This window comes from Syngnathus typhle, linkage group LG2 (assembly GCF_033458585.1).
Source record: "Syngnathus typhle isolate RoL2023-S1 ecotype Sweden linkage group LG2, RoL_Styp_1.0, whole genome shotgun sequence".
Lineage (NCBI taxonomy): Eukaryota > Metazoa > Chordata > Actinopteri > Syngnathiformes > Syngnathidae > Syngnathus > Syngnathus typhle.
This window is the reverse complement of record NC_083739.1, coordinates 10,304,915-10,325,792: the sequence shown is the minus strand read 5'-3', so window position 1 is coordinate 10,325,792 and position 20,878 is coordinate 10,304,915. Positions and strand designations below refer to the sequence as shown.

Genomic DNA, 20,878 nt, shown 5'->3' with positions numbered 1-20,878 from the left:
ATGGCTTCAATGTGTCTTTCCGGATTTCCATCGTTCACCAATATATTTGAGGAAGAAGCTTTCACTCAGATTATTTGCCGATTTGTATTGTTCAGAAAAACAATTATTGGTTGTAATTACGGTTTTTTTACACCCCATACATAAAAGTGAATACGTTGACGAGTACTACGGTTTGTGGACTAAGTTGTAAAACCACATTGACTTAAGTGTTTGTTTTCACTGAATTGTGACATGACATGGTATGGAAAAAGCAAACTTCCAAGTGTGTCAAATAATTTCCCTCATATGGGTTATTTTCTGTTTACACACGCGCGGACGATTTTTTTTCAGGTGGCACCTTAAGGGTTGCCGGACCTATCTTTTTCTAAATAGACGCTGCCATTGGTTGATCTCGCCGGCACGTTTCATTACGTCACATTCTAAATCTATTTAATAACAACGTATAATAATGGACAACTTCTTAGTTATCTGACAGAAAAGGCATTTCTTATTAAATAGAAAAAATCACGAAACAAAAATAAAATAGGACATTTGATTGTAAAAGAAAGAGCACTGTCTTTTAATCCAACAAAAACAAACTGTTCTGTTGGTAAAGTTTCACATACGCGTGAATTTCTAAAATCAACTTTGTTATTTAAACTATTTGGGATTGAACAAGATACTTTTTTTCAGGGCAACTGATAAAATAAATAATAAATTATGGCCATTGTTATTCATAGCTATGGCATTTTCAGAAAAAAAATCTCCTGCTGTCTTGAATGTTCAGTCAAAATGCGAACAGCCGGCAATATGAATTTCTTTGGAAGGGGTGAAAGGACAGGGAAGGTTTCTAAATCATGACGTCGTAGACGATATCCTCCCTCACTCCTGTTCCAACGTGTAAATTGTGAAATGCTTGGGAGTCACCGCCAATGTGTCTAAACCACTGAACGGGCATTCATACGGTTAAAATGGCCAAAATATTCACTTTAGATTTACTGTTTATTGTCTTTCCGAGCAACAGTATTGAAGTAAACATATTCAACTTGAAATGCTTGAGGGAAACAAATGACGCGTACCTCAAATAGAGGCCACGAATCAAATGGAAAATAATCCGACATAACTGGAACAGATTCAGTTCTTTTCTAAAACTCTTTCTTAAATGTGTATGAAGTCATTTTAGGCATCTGAGTTTTACAAAGAGAATGCTAAAGAGGGTTGCTCATGACCTGGCAAATGCTAAGCAACAAGCAAACGGCCCATTAAACCGAGAGGCAACGTGAATGTTCACCGTGCGACGCAAGCTAGAGTCATAAGGCGTTTAGCAGCATCTCTTTCTCATGATGTGTACTAATATATTGCACTTTGAGGACAAAAATAATCTCACAGATAAACACCAGCGCCACTCAAGAGGGTCATGCAGGTGGCGGTGGGCTCTTCGTAAATCCTTCGTGGCCGCGCTCCACCTCTGAAGTAGCGGAGGGTTGAATGTCCAACCAATGAGAGCTTAGTTTTTGGAAATTCCTTTCATCGGGCAGTTGAATATAAAAAGAAAAACAAATGTCTGTTCCACTGGCATTGTAGCCAAGTCTAGCTGCCTGCATTTTCTTCATGGGACTGTCGCACTTGTGGTTGACGTATTTCTCAAGCTAAAATTACTTTTCTCGCAGAACACAGACTCCTGCGTCGCACCGTTGCGTCACCATGGAGGTAACCACCTCCCAAGAATCGATCACCTGATCGTAACATTCGATACTGCTGAGAAGAGAGTTTCCGTCATATCTGCAAAGACAATCAGAGAGGAACGCTGTTTGAACAAACACTGTAAAACCCTACATCCCAACAATTTTCCCACTACTACTTTACTTTCAACAATTTTCTATTACTTTAAATTATGACACGTCCAATGTTCAGATAGTTTAGCCAATGAGAATGATTTTCTTTTCATGTTGACGTTTCATTTACATTTAAGTACCGTTTTGAACATGGCTGTGGAAAACCAGGACACCCCTTACCCAGCGATGGCATACAGTCGTCCTCTGAGGACAGTTGCTCCTACATAGCATCGAGGTGTGGTCATGCTAGCCACGGTGGTCCAAAAGTCAGTTCTGATATTATAGACCTCAACAGAATCCAGGTGGGCAACCCCATCAAAGCCTCCCACCACGTATATGTGGTCATTGAGTAAAGCCACGCCTGCCCCTGAAAAAGCACAATGCTAACGGTCTTCACTCCAAATAGCTTGACATCAAATTTCCTGAAAGATTTACCTGAGCGCTTAGTGGCCATTGGGGTGACGCTCGTCCAGTGGCCCGTGTGGGGGTCGTATCGCTCCACTGAATTCAGTATATTAAGTCCATCATAGCCTCCTTAAGGAAATAGGAAGCAAAATAGTGAGCGATATTCCATCGTGTGTAGATCAAAAAAATGTGACCATACCAAGACAATATATCAGTCCACTGGCCACCACCAGACCAGCGCCTTCTCGAGCTGTCTGCATATCTCCCAGCATGCTCCACTGGTCGATGTTTGGGTCATATCGCTCCATGCTGGTGTGACGCCGGCTGCCGTCAAAACCGCCGGCAACATAGATCATGTCTGAGCCAAGAAGAGTACAAAAATTGTTCTGAGATTTGATTGGAGAGAAAGAAACATTTAATTACAGCAGTGATTTTCAAAGCGTGGTTCATTCACTCTCTCAAGTGATATACAAAAGAATAACAAAAAAAAAATTCAAACTGCATAACGTTACAGTGGCTTTAAAATGTTTTGACATATAAATAAATAGCTTGAAGCGAGCACCCTTGGGTTCTCATTTGGAAATCTGTGGAAATGAGCGAGTCTTGTTTTTGTTTACTATAAGTGATGTCATACTATAACATTTCTTTCCATGAGTTAAAACAAGTACCTCAGAATATTTTAAAAGAGTGATTTAAACTGAGTTTAATGCTCGAGGAAGTTGTAAACTTGTGAATTATTGCGTTATTTCAACGAAGAAGTAAACACACAACACTTCACCTCCAAGCGTTGTGGCTCCAGCTAGGCCACGGCGCACATTCATGGTGGCGACAGTGTACCAAACGCCATCCTCGTCTGCCGTGTAGTCCAGACACTCCACGGAGCTGAGCCTGGACCGTCCGTCAAAACCTCCAATCACATAGACTCGATCGTGGAGAGACACGGTGGCAACGTAACGCCGCTTTCTCGCAATGTTCTGTGGAATCCATTCGCTGATTAGTCAAATGTTCTGCACATGAGTTTGGTAAAAGCAGTGCAACTGCATTAAGAAACAATTTCACATTTGACACATTAATACATTAATTTCGGGGTGTTCAAAAAGGCTGAATCCGATATTGCCGCTTCTGTTGAAATACTCACAGGTAGGAAAGTCCATTCCTGAGTTTTCGGATCATATTTCTCCACAATGTCAATCGGTGATTGCTGGCTGCCAAAGCCGCCAATCACCAAAAGGACTTCTTTGGCACCTTTAAAACCAAAATCAGAAAGACTTTAAAATTGAGTGCCAAACAAGGGTTGCCAAAGTGCAGTTCAAAACAAGACACCTGCCTAATCTAGCTTGTGTGCGTGGGCCTTGCATCTCGCTTCTCAACTCTGGTCTCAGGTGGAATTTCTTGGCTTCATCCACAAGGTCTCGACAAGGCAGGCTGCAGCGAATCAGGGGCTGAAACATGCCGGGACATCCGTGACCACACTGACAACACCGTTAAACAATCTCACAGAGAAGAACCCCACCTCTGCATCAATGACGTCTGTGATATAGCGGGGGGTCAGCAATGGCAACCGGACAAACTCCAGCATGTCTGGCAAATAAGGCTCTCGCTCTTTTCGGTTGTGTTTGACCCAGTTTAGCACAGCTTCGAATACCGGCTCCTCTGAGTCTACCTAAAGGCAAAGCACATTCAAATTCAAGCTTGGTTGAGTGCAGAACTGATGATGAAATTGATGCTTAACAAATTTTGCCTCCATAGTGAAAGTGCTTGCTTTGGGACAGCAACTTGGATTTACAGGTTTGTTCTTTTTCATAGCCAAGAAAAATGACAGGCTAAAGATTGCATTGAGAGCAAGATGATTTCAACAATTTAGATTCATCACAAATACTAGTCAACAGCAAATTTGAATCAGAAATGGCTTTATGTGCCTCTAAAATTACTTTTGAGACCGATTGTATATTTTTGCTCTCGTACATCAGGTTTATGAAATATAAAATTTTTTGTTTTTATCTTGGTTTAATTTTTTTAAAATCACAAAAAAACACCATTTACACAGGAGTGTGTAGACCCCAGTAGACCTTTTGAAAATTTCAACATTTTCAGGCAAGTGGAGCTATGAAAAACGGATCCCCCCGTGATGTGGAGCAACACTGTTCTAGTCAGCCTGTTCCCTTACTTGGATTTCATCACATTTTATAAGCTTTTCCACTTCTGTCTGGCTCTGCAGCATGAACTCTTCATGTTGAACCACCTCAGAGAAATGCTTCTGGGAAAAGAGCTCAGCAGCTTGCATCAGTTCGAGGCAATTGTGTGTTTCGGCAAAGTCGCGGATTCCCAGACAATTGGTTGGATCAAGTTGGCTCTCCAAAAAATCACAACATGCTCGTTTCACCCCTGAGGAAAACACAAACAAGTAATTGGAGACGCATCAATCTTCAACTAGTCATTAGTACACACAGATGAGATTTAGAAAACACCAACCTTTAAGTTGCAGCAAGCATGCTGCAGGGAGCAGCTCTTGCACGTTCTCCACCGTAACTAGCACTGTCTCTGTATAGACAAAGTCCAACAAGATCTCCATTGTGGATGCAGTCAGCCCCTGGATGTCCACAAAGGATTTTCCCTTTTCTGCAAGCTAACACACATTTTGGGAGAAGAAAAACATTCAATATAATTTTAAATGCTTACATTTTGTGTTTACAGGGTATCTGCAGAGTTTATTTAAGACTCTCTAAGAGTCATCCACTCATTTTTTTAATCCACCCTTTAACTTCTTAATAATATTAGTCTCGTATTTAACAAAAACTTCGATGTTATGAATCCCGTGGTAGTTACCTCACTGGTGAACATGGCGCAGAAATAGTCACTGCAGGCTGCTAATACAATCCGGTGAGCTGGAAAATCTGTATTTTCCACCCTTAAAGTTATATCACAAAGTGTGCTGCTCTTGCGGAGAGAGTTCATGGCGTTAAGGATGGATTTGGCATGGGAATTGGTCATGATGTCCTTGGGGGCCATACTGCCTGGAGAGCAGCTCAGAGCTCTCAGACCACTCAAGGAATCTAAATGACAAACAATACAAAATTGAGGAGGGTATTTAGGAAAATTACACACAAAAAGAGTTTATATTGATGAGTGATTCCCAACCAATGTGGCGGGACAGATTACTGGGAAATTACGCAACTTCACTTAATTGGTTAGAAAATGATTTCTGACATATGAAGTATCATTGTCCAGGCATCGATGCCAGCGAAGTATAGTGAAAGGCAGAACAATTAAATGCCCTTCCATTAGATGTCAGTGGGTACTTCATTACTTGCGTATTGACTTGTTTGGTGACATTGACACACTGTATTCAGTTGTGCTGTGAGATTTTTAAAAAAGGTTGGGAAACACCATCCAACAGAACATGTGTTTATTTTGCATCATCGAGAATACAGACGTTCTGGAGCAATATGTTTTGCGGAAAATATGAGTAATGACTCAATAGGGACCAGGTCATTATTTTCTTTAATGAATGTGCCATTATGAAATTAGTTATATTTTAATTTGAATCCCATCATTTAAGTGTGCTTTGTTTAAGAATGGCTTACATCTATAGAAATTCTGTATGTGTCTGTGTGGTGTACCTAGCATAAAGCGATGTTTTTCTTGTATTCAATTATTGATGCAATTTTGCCAAACCAAACAAAAAACAAACTATTGTTGTTCTTTTTTTAAGGGTACTCTGTCCATTTCCTTTTACATTGTGGATACTTGTTTATTACTAATAATCATGTTAATTAACAGGATTTCCTTAGGAAGACGTGTCTACGAGTTATAACATGGATTATGCAACTTACCGTTAAAAGATTTGAATACTTTTTCCACCACTGGGAGGCAGTAACTATAGCTACACATCAGATACAGCCGACGACAGCTGAAGGCTTAACGCCGACGCCACACAAAAGCTAAAGAAATACACCCACAGAATGTCATCCGCTGGCCAGAAGACAAGACATGAAGCGACACACAGAGGGGAGCTGATCACAAATGTACATAGTACCTGTCGCCGTGTTAAAGCTGCATCAAAGCCTCTAGCTAAGTAGCGCTGCTAGCTAGCTTTAGCATCAGTGTCCCTTGTTCCAGTTGTTGCTGCAAGACAGCCTGGAGAAAAAATATAATTACAGTCATTCCATGTTGGAAATATGCACATCCTCGCGCATCACTATTAAGAAAATATCAAAAGAACACTAGAAGAGTCTAGATGGAGGGTCGCGCTGCAGCGAGAATCCACTGGCTGGCTGGACGTAAACACTACATCACTACGTCGTGCGTGCGCGCTCACGAGGCAGCGAGCACTAGCGACAAGATGCCTCAGTGCGCGCTCCCGTTGGCGTCGCTCTACAGCTGCTGTAGAAATGCTAACCTGACTGACTGTTCCTTTCTTTCGAAGTTCTCCATTTGGGCATTTACGAGCTGTCTTATCAAGGAAGGCGGCGACGACTTTCTATGTTTATCTTTATTTATGCCTCTTTGTTGTTTGCCGCCAAGGACGGCAGTTAGCTAGTAGCTCCACCGCGTAAGGCGCTTGTTTGCGGCTCGTTTCCGCTAACAGCAGCAGGCCGATTTTGAGTCCAAGTCATCTATGTTGCTCTAGTGACAACAAATCCACAGCGGCGGCGTTCTTTGACACTTTTACGAGACAATAACTATCTCGATTACAGCGAGGTGAGCTTATCCACAGCGGGGGAAGAACGAGCGACAGCTGGACTGTCAGCAATGGAAGCCGAGTTTCGGGAAATCGATGACAACAGGATTTGGAGCGCCATTTACCAGGTGGGTCAAAGGGGGTCAGTCGTAAAATGTCACTTTTGGGACGGGTTAGGACTGATGGGAAGTAAATGGGCCTTTAACATGTCCTTTTCTTCCTGTGTTTTAGTGTACTACTGTGCGTTCGTGAAGGCACCGTGCAGAACTTCTAGTTTATATAAATTGATGACGCCTCTGTTCTATATTGAAATGTATCTCTGTCAATAAAATACTGTAGAAGTGACCCAATGCATCTCTTTTAACGATTTCCAGTTCCCTAGCTGTTTTGTCACTTCTACTTTTCAGACCGAGTTACTCAACTAAACTTGTCAAACAACCATTGCTGCATACAAAGTGGTTGCACATGGAGCGATAATTACAGTTAAAACAACAAATAAACGACAAAAACCGTAAACACCTTAAAACACTTAATCGGCACCAGTCTCGTGCGCTGTCAAAATCCATTGAATAATTGCTCAGAGCATTTTTTTTAACTTTAAATTGTCTATAAATTCTAATTTCAGGTCCTCAAGAGCAAATATTCTCTCATTCCCCCATGGAATCAGACCCTTTTTTCCCCTTTATTTGGAAAACAATGATCAACACGTTTGCCTATTTATTGATATGTTACGGACCAAACCAGACGGAATCATAGTCGGTTTACGGACAAAATAATCATCTGTTTAATCTGTAACGTTAAACAATCTTTTGAAGTTGCAGTATGACTGACATGTAGTTAAACTTGAAATCTCTGAAGTGTACATCGATGTAACCCTTCGCTTTACCGTTTTTTTCCGTGTATAGTGCGCCCCCATGTATAGTACGCACCCCTAAAAATGGCATGCTGATGCTGGAAAAAAGCTTGTACCCATGTATAATACGCATCCAATTTTTATGAATTTTTTAAAAAAAAAAAATTATTATTATTATTTTTTTTTTTTTTTAAGTCCCAATGATCGTCGTCACACACGCAGGGAGGCAATGGGTCCCATTTTTATAGTCTTTGGTATGGTCTTAACTAGGCTGGATGTAATTTTTTTTGTTGGCGTTGATTTCTCCGACTGCCCGTAAACGCACCACCGCGCTCCGTGCGCATGGAGCGTGTTTGAAGTGAACAGCAGAGAAGAAAGGAACAAGGCAAAGTGTTGTGAAATAAAATATTACCTGTAATACGGATTTAGGTAGAGAACTGAACTCTCGCTCTTTATATAGCTGACGTGTCTTGCTCATCCGTTCTGCGCATCTGTAATGGCGGCCTCCGTATGATATCCGGTTTGCGTGTGTGCGAGAGCGAGAGAGAGAGAGAGAGAGAGAGCGTGCGAGAGAACGCTCAACCGTAGCGCGCCGCCGACCGCCCAACTGCACCGGGCTGGTCGATTATTGTGACAGAGCCGTCGCTGAAATTTAGAAGATATTTTTAAAGTCCTGATGTACTTTCTAAAATTTAAGTGGACCTCAGTGCGCACTGCGCAGGGAGCTTAATTTGGTGCAGCGCGCCGGGCGCTCACTGTCGCATTGCTTAAAGAGCGCCTTTGTGTTTTAGGATGAAGAGCAGAGACGAAAGGAACAAGGCAAAGTGTTGTGAAATAAAATATTACCTGTAATACGCATTTTGTTATTTGCTGATTGAAACTGCTAATTAAACTGTGAATTGAAACTAATAGGAAGAAAACAACTCTCGCTCTTTATATAGCTGACGTGTCTTGCGCATCCGTTCTGTGCATTTTATTTCACAACACTTTGCCTTGTTCCTTTCGTCTCTGCTGTTCACTTCAAACACGCTCCATGCGACCGCAATGCTCTCGTATCAGACGCTTGCTCGATCACCTGCTCGTTTGCTGTCCCGTGCGCGCACGAAGCGCGGTGGTGCGTTTACGGGCAGTCGGAGAAATCAACGCCAACAAAAAAAATTACATCCAGCCTAGTTAAGACCATACCAAAGACTATAAAAATGGGACCCATTGCCTCCCTGCGTGTGTGACGATCATTGGGACTTAAAAAAAAAAAAAAAAATTTTTAATTTTTTTTTGTACCCATGTATAATGCGCACCCCGGATTTTAGGACAATAAATTAGTAAAATTTTGCGCACTATACACGGAAAAAAACGGTAGTTTTTATCCAAGAAATAGCTCTCATTTGTTTTTAAAATGTTGGTGACTACAGCAAATGCTGTTTATTTAGTTTTGTTTAATCATTAAACCATATATACCAATGATCGCTTAAAAAGGTCTGAAAACAATGATTTTGCAAGAAACTTAATGCAATATCTATATATATTTTTTATCGGATTGGTTATTCAATTAATTGATAGACTAATTGTACGTATTACAAGGATTGTGTGGGTGTCATATTACCTTAGTGTTAGCTACAGACAAATAAATTAAGGTCCAATTGTCTTCCAGGAGATTCGTCAGCAGTCATGTGAACTGCCCTGCAAGGTGGCCAAACTACCTGAAAACAAGAGTCGGAATCGCTATCGAGATGTTAGCCCATGTAAGTCGCTCCCCAGCAAGCGTGCACAGGCCCCTTCAACTCTTGTTCACGTCTTTTGCAACTTTTTGAAGCCAAGGCAGAGAGATCAGGCTGTGGGGCTTTTCGGGTGAAATTTAAAGTTTGGGGACCCCTGATTTACAGGGTCTGCTAATTTACAGATTTTTTTTTGGACGCAGTTACAGAATATGCTTTGTTGAAGTTCAACATAGTGGTTATTTTGCACTTTAAATAAAACATAAGTAGTAAAAGTGCCAGAACAGTGCGCTCTACCCACCATGGTTTGAGTCAAAAACATTTATGAAAGAGTTGAGCAATCTTATCTTTTCTCCCCAGTTGACCACAGTAGGATATGTCTGCAGCAGAGTGCTAACAACTACATTAACGCCAGCCTAATAGCGGTAGAAGAGGCGCAAAGGAGCTACATCCTCACTCAGGTAAACATTTTGCACACCGTTGAAGAAATGTATCTTCAGCGCTACCATCTTAGTATTGGATCTAATTAGATTGAGTATATGTCATTCATTAAAAAAATATTTAAAGGTTTGTCCTGTGTAGATTGTGCCGCTGATAGAGTGGGTGCGAGGCTAAAAACGTTTGGCAAGGTTGTGATTATGCTGTTGTTTTTGTTTTAGGGACCCCTACCCAACACGTGCGGTCACTTCTGGGAGATGGTCTGGGAGCAGCAGAGTTGCGGTGTGGTGATGCTGAACAGAGTGATCGAGAAAGGATCTGTAAGCAGAGGGTTGTTTTGCACATGTTCTTTTCTAATTGCTGGTTTGGCCCCCAAAGTCATCTGACCTAAACTCGGTTGCAGGTCAAATGCGCCCAATATTGGCCACAGAGAGAAGAGAGAGATGCGCTCTTTGAGGATACAAACTTCAAGCTCACCTTTGTTTCCGAAGACGTCAAGTCTTACTACACAGTCCGTCATCTAGAGCTGGAAAATCTCGCTGTAAGTTTTGCGTGACTAATAGTGAGTGGGACAATTGCTCTTTTTGTGTTCCAACTCTGTTGTTTTCTGTGACTATTTCCCCTCTGCAGACACTAGAGACACGTGAAATTTTACATTTTCACTACACCACCTGGCCTGACTTTGGGGTGCCAGAGTCTCCAGCTTCCTTCCTTAATTTCTTGTTCAAAGTGCGGGAGTCAGGTTGTATGAATTCAGACCGGGGGCCAGTGGTGGTTCACTGCAGCGCTGGCATCGGACGCTCTGGAACCTTTTGCCTGGTGGACACCTGCCTATTACTGGTTTGTACTGAGCTAATACAAGACTTACATATTTTCATTTGAATGTATTATTTGTCTTCTCTGACCTGCAAGCGCAAACTTGAGATACAAGGGCTGCACGGTGGTAGCAAAGTCAACTCACGTCAGCGTGAGTACTGGTTTGACAGCTAGTGAGCAATTTTTCAGATAATAGACTTTAAGCTGTTTTGTACCACTCCCAGTTGAGCTTTACAGTAAATTCATCGCGGGGTTATGTTCCAGTAAGTGAATATAGTTATTGTTATCATTTATGGAACACTTTTAAAATAATAGAAAAACCCTGTATAATAAAATAGAGGAAAGCACAATAGATGAATAACACACAAATATTATACAATGTCATTAATTGTGACAAAAACAAAGATGAAGCTGCCGTAATATCGTACTCCTATTTCAACTTAAAAGTATAGGTGCCTCCTTTGTAAAATTTAAAGAAATTTGAAATGGAATGTTGAAAATGTTCCACCTGCATGGTCTGCAATACAACTGCATTAACATGATCGTAGTTCTTCCGCATGCATGACTTCGAACATGGCGATGGGCAGTTGCTGACTTGCTGTGTTTCTTCTTTTATATACCTTGGTGGATCCATCGGTGCTATTTTGGAACCGCAGGCTCCTACTCAGATAACATTAGGTTATGTGCAGCATGGCAAACGTGGAAAGGATCAGTAATGCTAGCAGCACTACTGACAGAACACAACAGCCAATTGACGGTTGACAAATCAATAGGGGCGTTGTGATTGGCCGAATCATTGTGTGCAGGTTTTTATGGTGACACGAGTTTTGAACTCAACATTGTGGAAATTAAATTTGTATTCTTTTTGATTTTCCAGCCGTTATGTAGCTGCATAATGAACAAGTTTTTATTTGACTTTTTTCTCTCCAGATGTCTATCCGCAAAGACCCGTCCTCTGTGCGTATCCGTGATGTTCTACTGGAGATGAGACGCCATCGCATGGGCTTGATTCAGACTGCGGATCAACTTCGCTTCTCCTACCTTGCTGTCATTGAAGGTGCTAAATACCTCAAGGGAGATTTGTCATTGCAGGCAAGTGCTTTCCCACCATATTGTAGCAACTTTCAAGGCCTCTTGACTTCATGAATATTCACCTGTATTTTGTGTCTCCGCTAGGAATCATGGAAGGAGTTGTCAAATGAAGAAGATGATCCCCCTGAATTCACGCCACCTCCCCTCCCACCTCCAAGAGACCCTCAGAATGGCAAAGTTGGGCCATCACTTTTTCCCATGAACGACGAGATTGTGCGACCGATTGAAATCCACACTCTGGGGTAATCATTCAAATTGAATTGAAGCAATGAATAATAAAAATGCTCAATGTTTTGTTTAGTGTATTGGTTGCTTGGAAATGTCGAAAACAACTTGCTGTCAAACGCAATTAATTCTGTAAACAAGAAGTGGCTAGAATCACGAGTTGCAACATGACTCATAAGGAAAGTTTCAGCTTTTTTTTTTTGTATATTTTTAGGAACTTAAAATGCTTGCGGCTGTAGGAACACAGGCATCTTTAGGGGACAGGCAACTCAAACGATGAAGGAGCTACAATTTTTCACGAGTGATATTGGGAGGCCCAATAGGACTGCGCACTTCTTAACCAGATGGCAACCAGTTCACGGCGTAGTCTGCCTTTTGTCCAAAGTCCGCTGGGATAGGCTCAGTTGCTCTTTAGACATGCTCAAAATGGTGTTTGAAAGTCAAGCCGTGGACAATGTGGGGTAATCAATCCTCTGCTACACTCACACAGGTCCTCACAAGACTCAGAGGTGCGAAGGAGGACCGCGGTCGCCCTCCAGTCCCCTCACGATGGTGCCGCTCACCTTGACGGTCACGTGGAAGTCCGAGATCCAACCTCCAAATCTGAAACCAAAGCCCAGCCGCAGCACGACACGGAGCGGCATCAAGTGGACGGAGCCGTTCGGCAGTCGGTGGAAACATCCGCAGAGCCTGAGAATTGGTCTCCCCTCCTCGCCAACGTGTGCCTGTGCACGGCGCTGGCGCTCAGCGCTTACGTCTGCTATCGAGCCTTCTACCACTGATGTCTGCGTTCCTCCTCCTTCACTGACTCGCCTGGCCAAATGTTGTTTTAGTCTTGGAAGCTCAGGGCCTTTTCAAGGTATTACGTCCTCCATTCGTCCGTCAACTTAAACACACAAAGCAGCGCCGTTTAGGGAAAAAAGAAGAGAGAGCCACAGAAATGGGTAAATGTTGAGAAGATGTAACTGAGAGATGGCAATTCGGGTTAGCCCAGCTGTTGATTTGGTCAGTGCCTTGACATAGATGGCGGCCGACACGGCCGTTGTCATTGAAGTTCAATCCGTTTTGGCGTCATCAGCGTAGCTATTATAGAAATTTGTTTGTTTTAATTACATAATCATTTCCTTTATAATGTATGAAGGAGTCTTCAAACCACATAAGGGGAAAGATGGAAGTAAAGAAGACTATTCCTTTTCTTTCAGTGTGGCCCTAAAATCCTTTTACACTCGTGTAACCTGACCAATGAAGTCCACTGCATCTTGAAGGCAGGAATATGCTTTATAACGTAGCCAATCATATGGTCCAAACATCTATGTCATATCTTGAAACTCTTATTTTTTTAAGCTGCGTCAAGTGGCGATGAGAATCGAGTTACGCATTGGCTGAGAATTGAGTTCCAGCCATAAGGCGGCATGAGGGGAAGCGCCACTGTGCCCACTAGAAAAGAGCTTGAGTCTGGGGTGAAGCAATTCCTAATCGAATACTTTAGCTTGGACATGAGCTGTCCCTCCCCCAGAATATTAGAATTTGAACATGGCGGCTTTGTAGCATCTTGTTGCTGCGGTGTGGAAAAGCCTTGATGACCAGGTGGGGTATATTCCAGCCAGTGGGGGCTTGAAGCGATTCTGTTTTTACAGCTCAAACATGCTGCCGTGTGTAGGCATAACAAAGATGCTAGATTTTCCCAAGAAGTGAAGTTTTAGACTGACAATTCGGCGGAGCATCGTTTCAGCGCATTGAGCAGGTGCCCGCAGTGATAAGAGGGCGGAGCTTGATTTTATGTTTCAACTTTTGAAGCTGCATTTTATATACTTCACCATTTTTTTTTTAATCATTATTTGGCAGTGTTTTAACAACACTCTGCTGTGTCATAGTTTCATTTATTTTCACTTTACAGGGACTTAAGGAAAATTAATGTGAACCAAGCTGCCTCCATTCGTGCATTTGTCATCTGAAACGCTTTTATCCTCATGGTTCTTTATTCTCGCTGCAGTCTCCCAACAGAAAATAGTTCCATTGGAGGGTACAAATTTTATTTTATAACTTTACCGGTACTTCAATTGACTGGCGACCAGTCCAAGGTGTACCCCGCCACTCGTTCAAAGTGACCTGGGATAGACTCCAGCTCACTCGTGACCCTTATATGGACATTAGCTTTTGATAATTGTTTTAAATGGTATGAATTGGGGTTCTAACTCTTGGCTGGAGTCAAGTCGCCATAATGGTGGGTGGCGAGAAGTATACAGAGCCAAACTACTTGCCAGCAATACAAACTCATCCAATCGTGTCACCTTTACCTTTTGAACCAGGGATAAAGAACCAAGCCAACACCAGCACAGAGAAAAACAATACACTGTAGTAATATTTGGACAGTATCACCCTGAGCTGGAAATAATTTCAACGATTATATTGACTTTTCGCATGCTGCATTTGTGAATCGACAGGTGTGTTCTAAAGGGATATTAGTTATGCTGCTAGTATTCAACAAAATGAGTTGGACAGCTGTACATCTTTTTATTTGGAATGTATAATTGTCCTAAAGGTGGATAAATAAATATATACACACACACACACACATTTCAAATCAGGTTTTTAGTGTGCTGATTTGTTTTGGTTCTGCTTAATCAAGGGATTCAACCTCAGCACCTCAAGTTCTCCTGTTTTCTATCCTGAGCTTAAAATGTGTATTTTTTTATATACATTTGTTTGACTTTTCAAATAAAGGATTATACTGCAGACTCTCTTTCACTCTTTACATTTGTTAAGTTTATTTAATTCCACAAAGTAAGAACCCGACCATCTTTTTACACAACTTCATAATTATTTATTACGCTTAAGTTAATGAGTTGTAAAATGTTGTTTGAGCTAATCTCTTTTTTGTTGTTGTTTATATACACAAATAATCATTGTAAATCTGCAGGGAGAATTAAATCCTCTTCCACTGTCACTCCACAGACGTGCTTTTTTTTTCCAAAAGTTGTGAATCTGGGCAAAGTATGTTGGTGTCGTATGCTGCTTTCCACACGGTGGCGCTGTTGAGCTACGCACTTACTGGCTTTAGATAGTTGACCACACTTTTCCTGTTGCTTTACTGTGCCAACTGGGTTTTCTCAATCACTCTTTGCTGCTATAAAATACTAGTACTAGTCATGACGTTTTTTCTGTTGGCGTAACACATTGTCGGAATAAAAATAGAATGCATATAAAAAAAAAAATACCCCTCTCTGTTTTAATACTGACAACGTAAGAACTCACCGTGATTTAAAGTTGTTTCCCTTGAACAAAACACATTTCTAAAGCTGTATTTTATTAGCCCCCACCACGCTCACCCGCCCTCTTTGTCCTTTTACTCTTGTGGGGTGCAAGAGATTTGGCAATCTACAACTTCCTGTTTGGGAAATAAGAGGCACACACTGGTACGTGCTGTACAGGAATGCAATTCAAACATAGTGAGTAATAGCACTCTCCGCCACCCCTCTACTGACGTCAAGCCTGCAAGATTGTACAGGCTGAACTTATCTGCAGTAGGAAAACTACAATCAAGGTGTGACCGTCAGGACCGGAAATCATCTGAAAGTGACAATGTGCTTGATATCATCTTCAACCTTACCATAGGTTTAGACTTTTCACCTTGTCCTCAAACAAGTGTCATAGGTGTGAGAAAATGGGATTGAATTTTGACACACAAATGTCAGACGTATCAAAAGGGCATGAAGGTCAAATGGGGATAGCAAAGGGGATGTCACTCCCCCTCTCCCGATCCTGCCCCTGCCCTGGTGACTCCTCCAAACTCCCAATGTCCTGAGCTGTTTAGTTATTAACCTGGAACTTTCCAATAGCTGGCAAGCTGCGAAGGAGGAGGGCTCGGCCATCATTAGAATCCCTCAGTTCTTTTTTGTAGGAAGTCGGGATCAGGAAATTCCTGTATGCAACAGGAGCCTTTCCAAGTGTGACTGTGCAAAGTGTGAGTCATTATACGCTCACAGTGGAAGCTGAATTTTACAAGGAAGTGAGTCCACTGTCATGTGTGGCATGTGTCTTCATGCCCCACGTCGCTTATTTCGACATTTCAAAAACACAACAGGCAGTGTTGATGAGTAACTTCTTCATCTCTGCTTTTGTATTCTCGTCACTACATACAAGGTGTGTCAGAAAAGTGCCAAGACTGGTGACACAAAAGCTATTACCCCTTGCTACTATATCACCGTTTTCCTTTTGCAACTTCACTGCATTTTTATTTTTTGATCGTAATTGTATCATGGATTACCAGATTTTTGGAGAATTTAGTGGTAATTATCTGTTTCTGCAAATTTATGTAGCAATAAGCGCAAGCATGCTGGAGTGCGTAAAATACAGAAAAATATAGACTACAGAAATTCCTGAAAAAAAGCTCAAATGCAATGTGAATGCAACTAATTACACCACTACGCATGTACAATAAAATAAACATAGAAATAGTGCAAACATAAAACTGGATAAAAACTGGTTTCTTTACATCTATGAGAAAAAAGACAAATAGCCAACGTGAATATGCACAGGCAAAAAGTAGTAAACAGAAAAATAAGTCTGAAAGTGTGTCTACTTGTGTTTTGTTTTGTTGATATATATGTTGAATTATTAGTTTAATATGATATGTATGATCATTTAGGTATGTCACTTTAAAGTGTTATTTATTATTTATATTTCCCTATTTTCATGTTTTAAATATGTTTGAAATAAAAATAAATCAAAAACATCGCTAGCTACTGCCATCCTATAGTGTTAACATCTCAAACTTTTGCTTGCAAGCCAAATAAAAAAAAAAAAATGCCTGAACCTCAGTTCATACTTGGAAAAAGTCATAGGTAAAGTCACTTGTATACCTCTAGTGAAACTCGTCCTGAAACTTGTGTCACACACTGCGTGAGTAGCCAACCCTTCATTGTCTCAGATATGGTCCCGCCTCCCAAAAAGTCCCCCAGTAGCTCCTTATGAAAAGTCAGACAAAGACATTATGTTTCTACTCGTGCGTTCAGCTGAAGTTCAGCTAACAGAGATGATTCCTTGACCAAATAAGGCCTGCACCGACCACACCCAACTCAAAGCATTCTCTTGGGAACTTCAAAGACCAAAATGCTTTTCAAAAGTATCTAGGAGAAACGTACGTATGCGCGAGAGTTCATTAATCAACTTACTACTTTTATCTGATGAACTTTTGGGGATTAGGACAAGCTCTAACCTGTTCAGCTATTTCAAACAAGTATTGTCTAAATGTCAATGTATTACTCCTATGAACACTATACTGGAGTTGTACTTAAAAATATCACTACTGATCGCAAAGGCCCTTGGCAGATTAAATTGACATGGCAACATATTGAGACTGAAATCTGATTGGACCAAAAAAAAGAAACCTATAGTGGAAGCAATGCAGCCAAGAGAAATGTTACAGAATGAAAAGAATAGACTTTTGTGGAATAAATATTTCAATTTCATCGAACAAATTTTAAAATTTAGGTTGTAAATGTTGGTAGGTGCCTCTGATAGGCTAATAGAAAAGATCTTGACCTCTATTTTAAGATAGTGATACAGTGAGATGAGTTTAATTTATTCTGTGACCATGTTTGCATCTCAAATTATCTTTTACTATTGAAATTAATGCATGTGCCTTTAATTCGTTCCAGCCAAAAAAAAAAAAACAACAAAAATGTTGTCAGGTGTATTTTAATAAGAATAATTACTAGCACTCAATGTTCTTTTGAGTTAACCTTAATGCCGAGTTAAGCAATGTTTGACACATATTTGTCTTCAGTTGAAGGACATTGTGCTTCTTTCCGCCTTGACCTTCTGGGCGCACAGACATTGTGAATTCCGGCACACCCCTGTTTTTCTCAATTCATTTCAATGGTGTCTGTCAATTACAAGCATGTTTATGCCATTTGCAGGAAGGTCGTAGCCATATTCCCTACGAATGAGGGTCTTACTGGATTCTTTCATTGAGACACTTCAACTCCTCAACATGACACAAGTATTTGTATTTCTTCGCAGAGGATAAAGAATCCATGCTTGTAAGTATTGTTAGAAGGTCTGTCTCATGTTTACACTGTTTGTGTTCAGTTCGTTGCTAAGAGGGTTATAGCACATAGATCCTAATTAGCATCAGCATTAAGTTAGCAAACGCTATGAGGTTGTTTTAAATAAACAGGGTGTAGTTCTGTGTTTTATATTTAACATTTTCATTCATATTTGACAGTAAGTCATCGTTTGTATCTCAATTTGGCGCTCACAACTCAGTGTGGATGTTATGCAAGCTGAAAGGAGCATTTTATTGTGGCTTTGGCCTTAAACGCATGATTGTTTTTCACCTAGCTAGCATGTTTGTTTGTTTTCCTCGCTCACGACTCACTTGCGTCTGTGAAGACGCTCGCAGTTCCTGTCCTCGTCTGCTTGCCCGCACTCGTCAGCGACCACCAGGCGCAGATATTGGTGCGAGAGTCTGTGGTTATGTTGCCGCAGATTACACTCTTGCATGTAGGTCAACGCATCAATATGAAGAGTTTGAAGCTGGTGTTTCCCCCACAGTCCGCTTCGAGGTTCCCGCATCCTTCCTCTTGCAGATTGCTGCAAGGAGTGATGACGCTGGCGGGGACCGCATGTAAACAAAGCCCATGTCATCGATGTGTTCTTTTGACTTGTTGCTGATGTATTTTGGATCATAACAACAGATGCGCACCAGAGCAGAATCACTCAACATGCCGCGGATTCTTTTTGAGAGGCGCGTGCCCACATAGTCTGTGACTGTCTGACATTCAATGAGGTGAAAGGTGAGACACAGTCAACGTGAGCATGGTCACATAGCCAAGTGTGTGAGTCTGCATGTGTGGGAGGGGTTGTGGTTATTGGAGATGCCCTTCTTGTTTTGGAATCCGTCTTAAACGGCACATCACTTATTCCATTAAATACCAAGCCATTGCCTAAGATCAATCTGTAAAGGTTATCAAGAGAACTAGATTGTTTTGTATTGTTAGATGGAAATTTCTGCAAATACCAATCATCCATTCCAGTAAAAGGCAAAAGAATGTTTGCTCTCTACTTCATAAAAATAGAGCAAAAACACCAATAAATAGAATGTAAATCTATTTAATGCTTCAATTCTATTCTGGTGCTCCTTCTGATGTGCCTGCCTTGGCCACCAGGCGACAGTATATTACAATCACACAGACAAATGAAGAAAATAGTGGCTCTTTGTTTTTCTGGATTCACATTGTCACTATTGTCATTAAGTCAGTAAACTGTAATGAGCCCCCCCCTCCCCTTTTTTTGCAGATGATCAAGAAGTGAGTATGGTGATATCGTTTGTCTACATGTGTTCAAATATCCGTTGTTTCAATTTACAGCGTCTGTTTGTTTTAGTCTGTTAGTGGAATTAAGCAACTTTGGGGGAAATTGTTCACTATTTGCCACGACCACTTATTGAAAAACAAAGTGAGTTAAGTTCATTGCCACGTAGTGTTTATATATTTTACAAGTCAATTAAAAAAAAAAAAACATAACTAAATCAAATGACTTGTGATAGGCTCCAGAACACCCTGGAACCGACAAGCCCAGTAAAAAATGGATGCACGTTTGGATTTTACTGACCCCATGAGACATACATGCCACTTAATCACTGTTGTGAAAAGTCAAAGAAAGACTGACACAAGCACATAGTGTGCATTTGAAGGTTACACCCACTGAAATGACACAAGGAAATCATGCGCAACTAATCAAGATGGAGGCCAACATAGCAGAAAGATTACAAAAGTAGTCAATCACGGCCTCGCCTGATGAAGTTTTACCAAATAAGTGAATGGGTATCTTCTGGTTGGAGACATGTTATATTTATTACAATCTCTAAATGTCTCAGTAACATCTCTGTGCAATGTTTTTGTCAAGGTAGTCCAAAAATCAAGAATTACAGCACACTATTATTTTGTTTTCTTACTGAATACACAGAATTTTGAGGGGGAGGCCCTGTCTCGTACTCGTGAGCGATTGGACATCTGGTCTGTGTAACTTTGGGCTCCTTAACATAAGTTGCAGTAACTTATGTCGTACCATTTTGAAAAAAGTGCATGCAGACATATAGGAACTGACGTGCCTTGGCATTTAGAATTGTACAACCTCAGCGGATATTTAGTACTTAGAAGCATAGATCTCGGGTCAAAAGTTTCCAACATGGGGATGAATCACTACTTTTGCAACATGTAAATGGCCGCTATGTCTTTCTGCGATTGCCTTCCGTAATTCTCACGCCGTTTAGGAGAGCACATGGCAGATTTGAGGAAAAAATGTTGGACCCGTAAAGTTTGAAAACCCTTGATCATTCTATCAACCGTATAGTGATATACATATATCGATCCTGATCATTTGGTGTGCTTTTACTGTAATCTTGCCTTCCAAATGATTTCCAAAAAAGGGATTGTGCGATTAACGTTTTCAAAACGTTACCTGCGCTAGCTCGCTTGGTGCACCAGACGCTGTGCTTGGTGGGGAGATACAAGAAAAGCAGCATTCACTTGGCCACACCGGATTTGAGGTACAAGCGTGGTAACGTTAAGGAATGTACCGTACTTGACTATTAATGATCAATGAGTCCTGCTTGTCAAGATAAAACAGGATGTTTGTTTCGTAAAATGGTGTCTGCTAATTTTGTAAAGTTTTCTTGGAGGAACAGAGCAATGAAAGGAACTTTCAGTCGCTGTCAGAATAGTTGAACAGAAGAGCCATGATGACAAATAATCATTCACAGTTGACTCATTTAGTATTTGCTGATTGTGAATGTTTTCATCATTAGAAGAAACCACACCTCGTCAGAATAGTC

The 20,878-nt window shown here is 41.1% G+C and overlaps 2 protein-coding genes and 1 long non-coding RNA gene across 5 annotated transcripts; 2 read left to right on the top strand and 1 right to left on the bottom strand.

The window, feature by feature from the left end:
- Positions 1 to 962: 962 nt before the first annotated feature.
- klhl12 (kelch-like family member 12) lies at positions 963 to 6,518 on the bottom strand. Of its 2 annotated transcripts, XM_061272894.1 has the most exons (13): positions 6,256 to 6,518; positions 6,053 to 6,160; positions 5,046 to 5,272; positions 4,692 to 4,845; positions 4,387 to 4,604; positions 3,733 to 3,882; positions 3,547 to 3,661; positions 3,358 to 3,464; positions 2,998 to 3,193; positions 2,419 to 2,577; positions 2,250 to 2,348; positions 1,995 to 2,181; positions 963 to 1,761 (listed from the first exon to the last, which is right to left on the bottom strand). In XM_061272894.1, exons 2-13 carry the CDS (start codon positions 6,108 to 6,110, stop codon positions 1,635 to 1,637), a joined length of 1,797 nt encoding a protein of 598 aa, XP_061128878.1. In that variant the 5' UTR covers positions 6,111 to 6,160; positions 6,256 to 6,518; the 3' UTR covers positions 963 to 1,634. The 2 variants fall into 2 exon arrangements, with proteins under 2 accessions (XP_061128878.1, XP_061128879.1); XM_061272895.1 differs by lacking the exon at positions 6,053 to 6,160 and having other exon boundaries at positions 6,256 to 6,517.
- Positions 6,519 to 6,559: 41 nt separating this feature from the next.
- ptpn1 (protein tyrosine phosphatase non-receptor type 1) lies at positions 6,560 to 14,775 on the top strand. The gene is made up of 9 exons (XM_061272896.1): positions 6,560 to 7,028; positions 9,405 to 9,495; positions 9,829 to 9,929; positions 10,128 to 10,226; positions 10,310 to 10,447; positions 10,537 to 10,746; positions 11,653 to 11,814; positions 11,899 to 12,056; positions 12,530 to 14,775. The coding sequence occupies exons 1-9, from the start codon at positions 6,972 to 6,974 to the stop codon at positions 12,819 to 12,821; spliced, it is 1,308 nt and encodes a 435-aa protein (XP_061128880.1). The 5' UTR covers positions 6,560 to 6,971; the 3' UTR covers positions 12,822 to 14,775.
- Positions 14,776 to 17,016: 2,241 nt separating this feature from the next.
- LOC133167673 (uncharacterized) lies at positions 17,017 to 19,154 on the top strand. 2 transcript variants are annotated; one of them, XR_009718084.1, is made up of 3 exons: positions 17,017 to 17,179; positions 17,961 to 18,083; positions 18,436 to 19,154. It is a non-coding gene; the product is annotated as an uncharacterized LOC133167673 (long non-coding RNA). The 2 variants fall into 2 exon arrangements; XR_009718082.1 differs by having other exon boundaries at positions 17,961 to 19,154.
- The last annotated feature ends 1,724 nt before the right edge of the window (positions 19,155 to 20,878 follow it).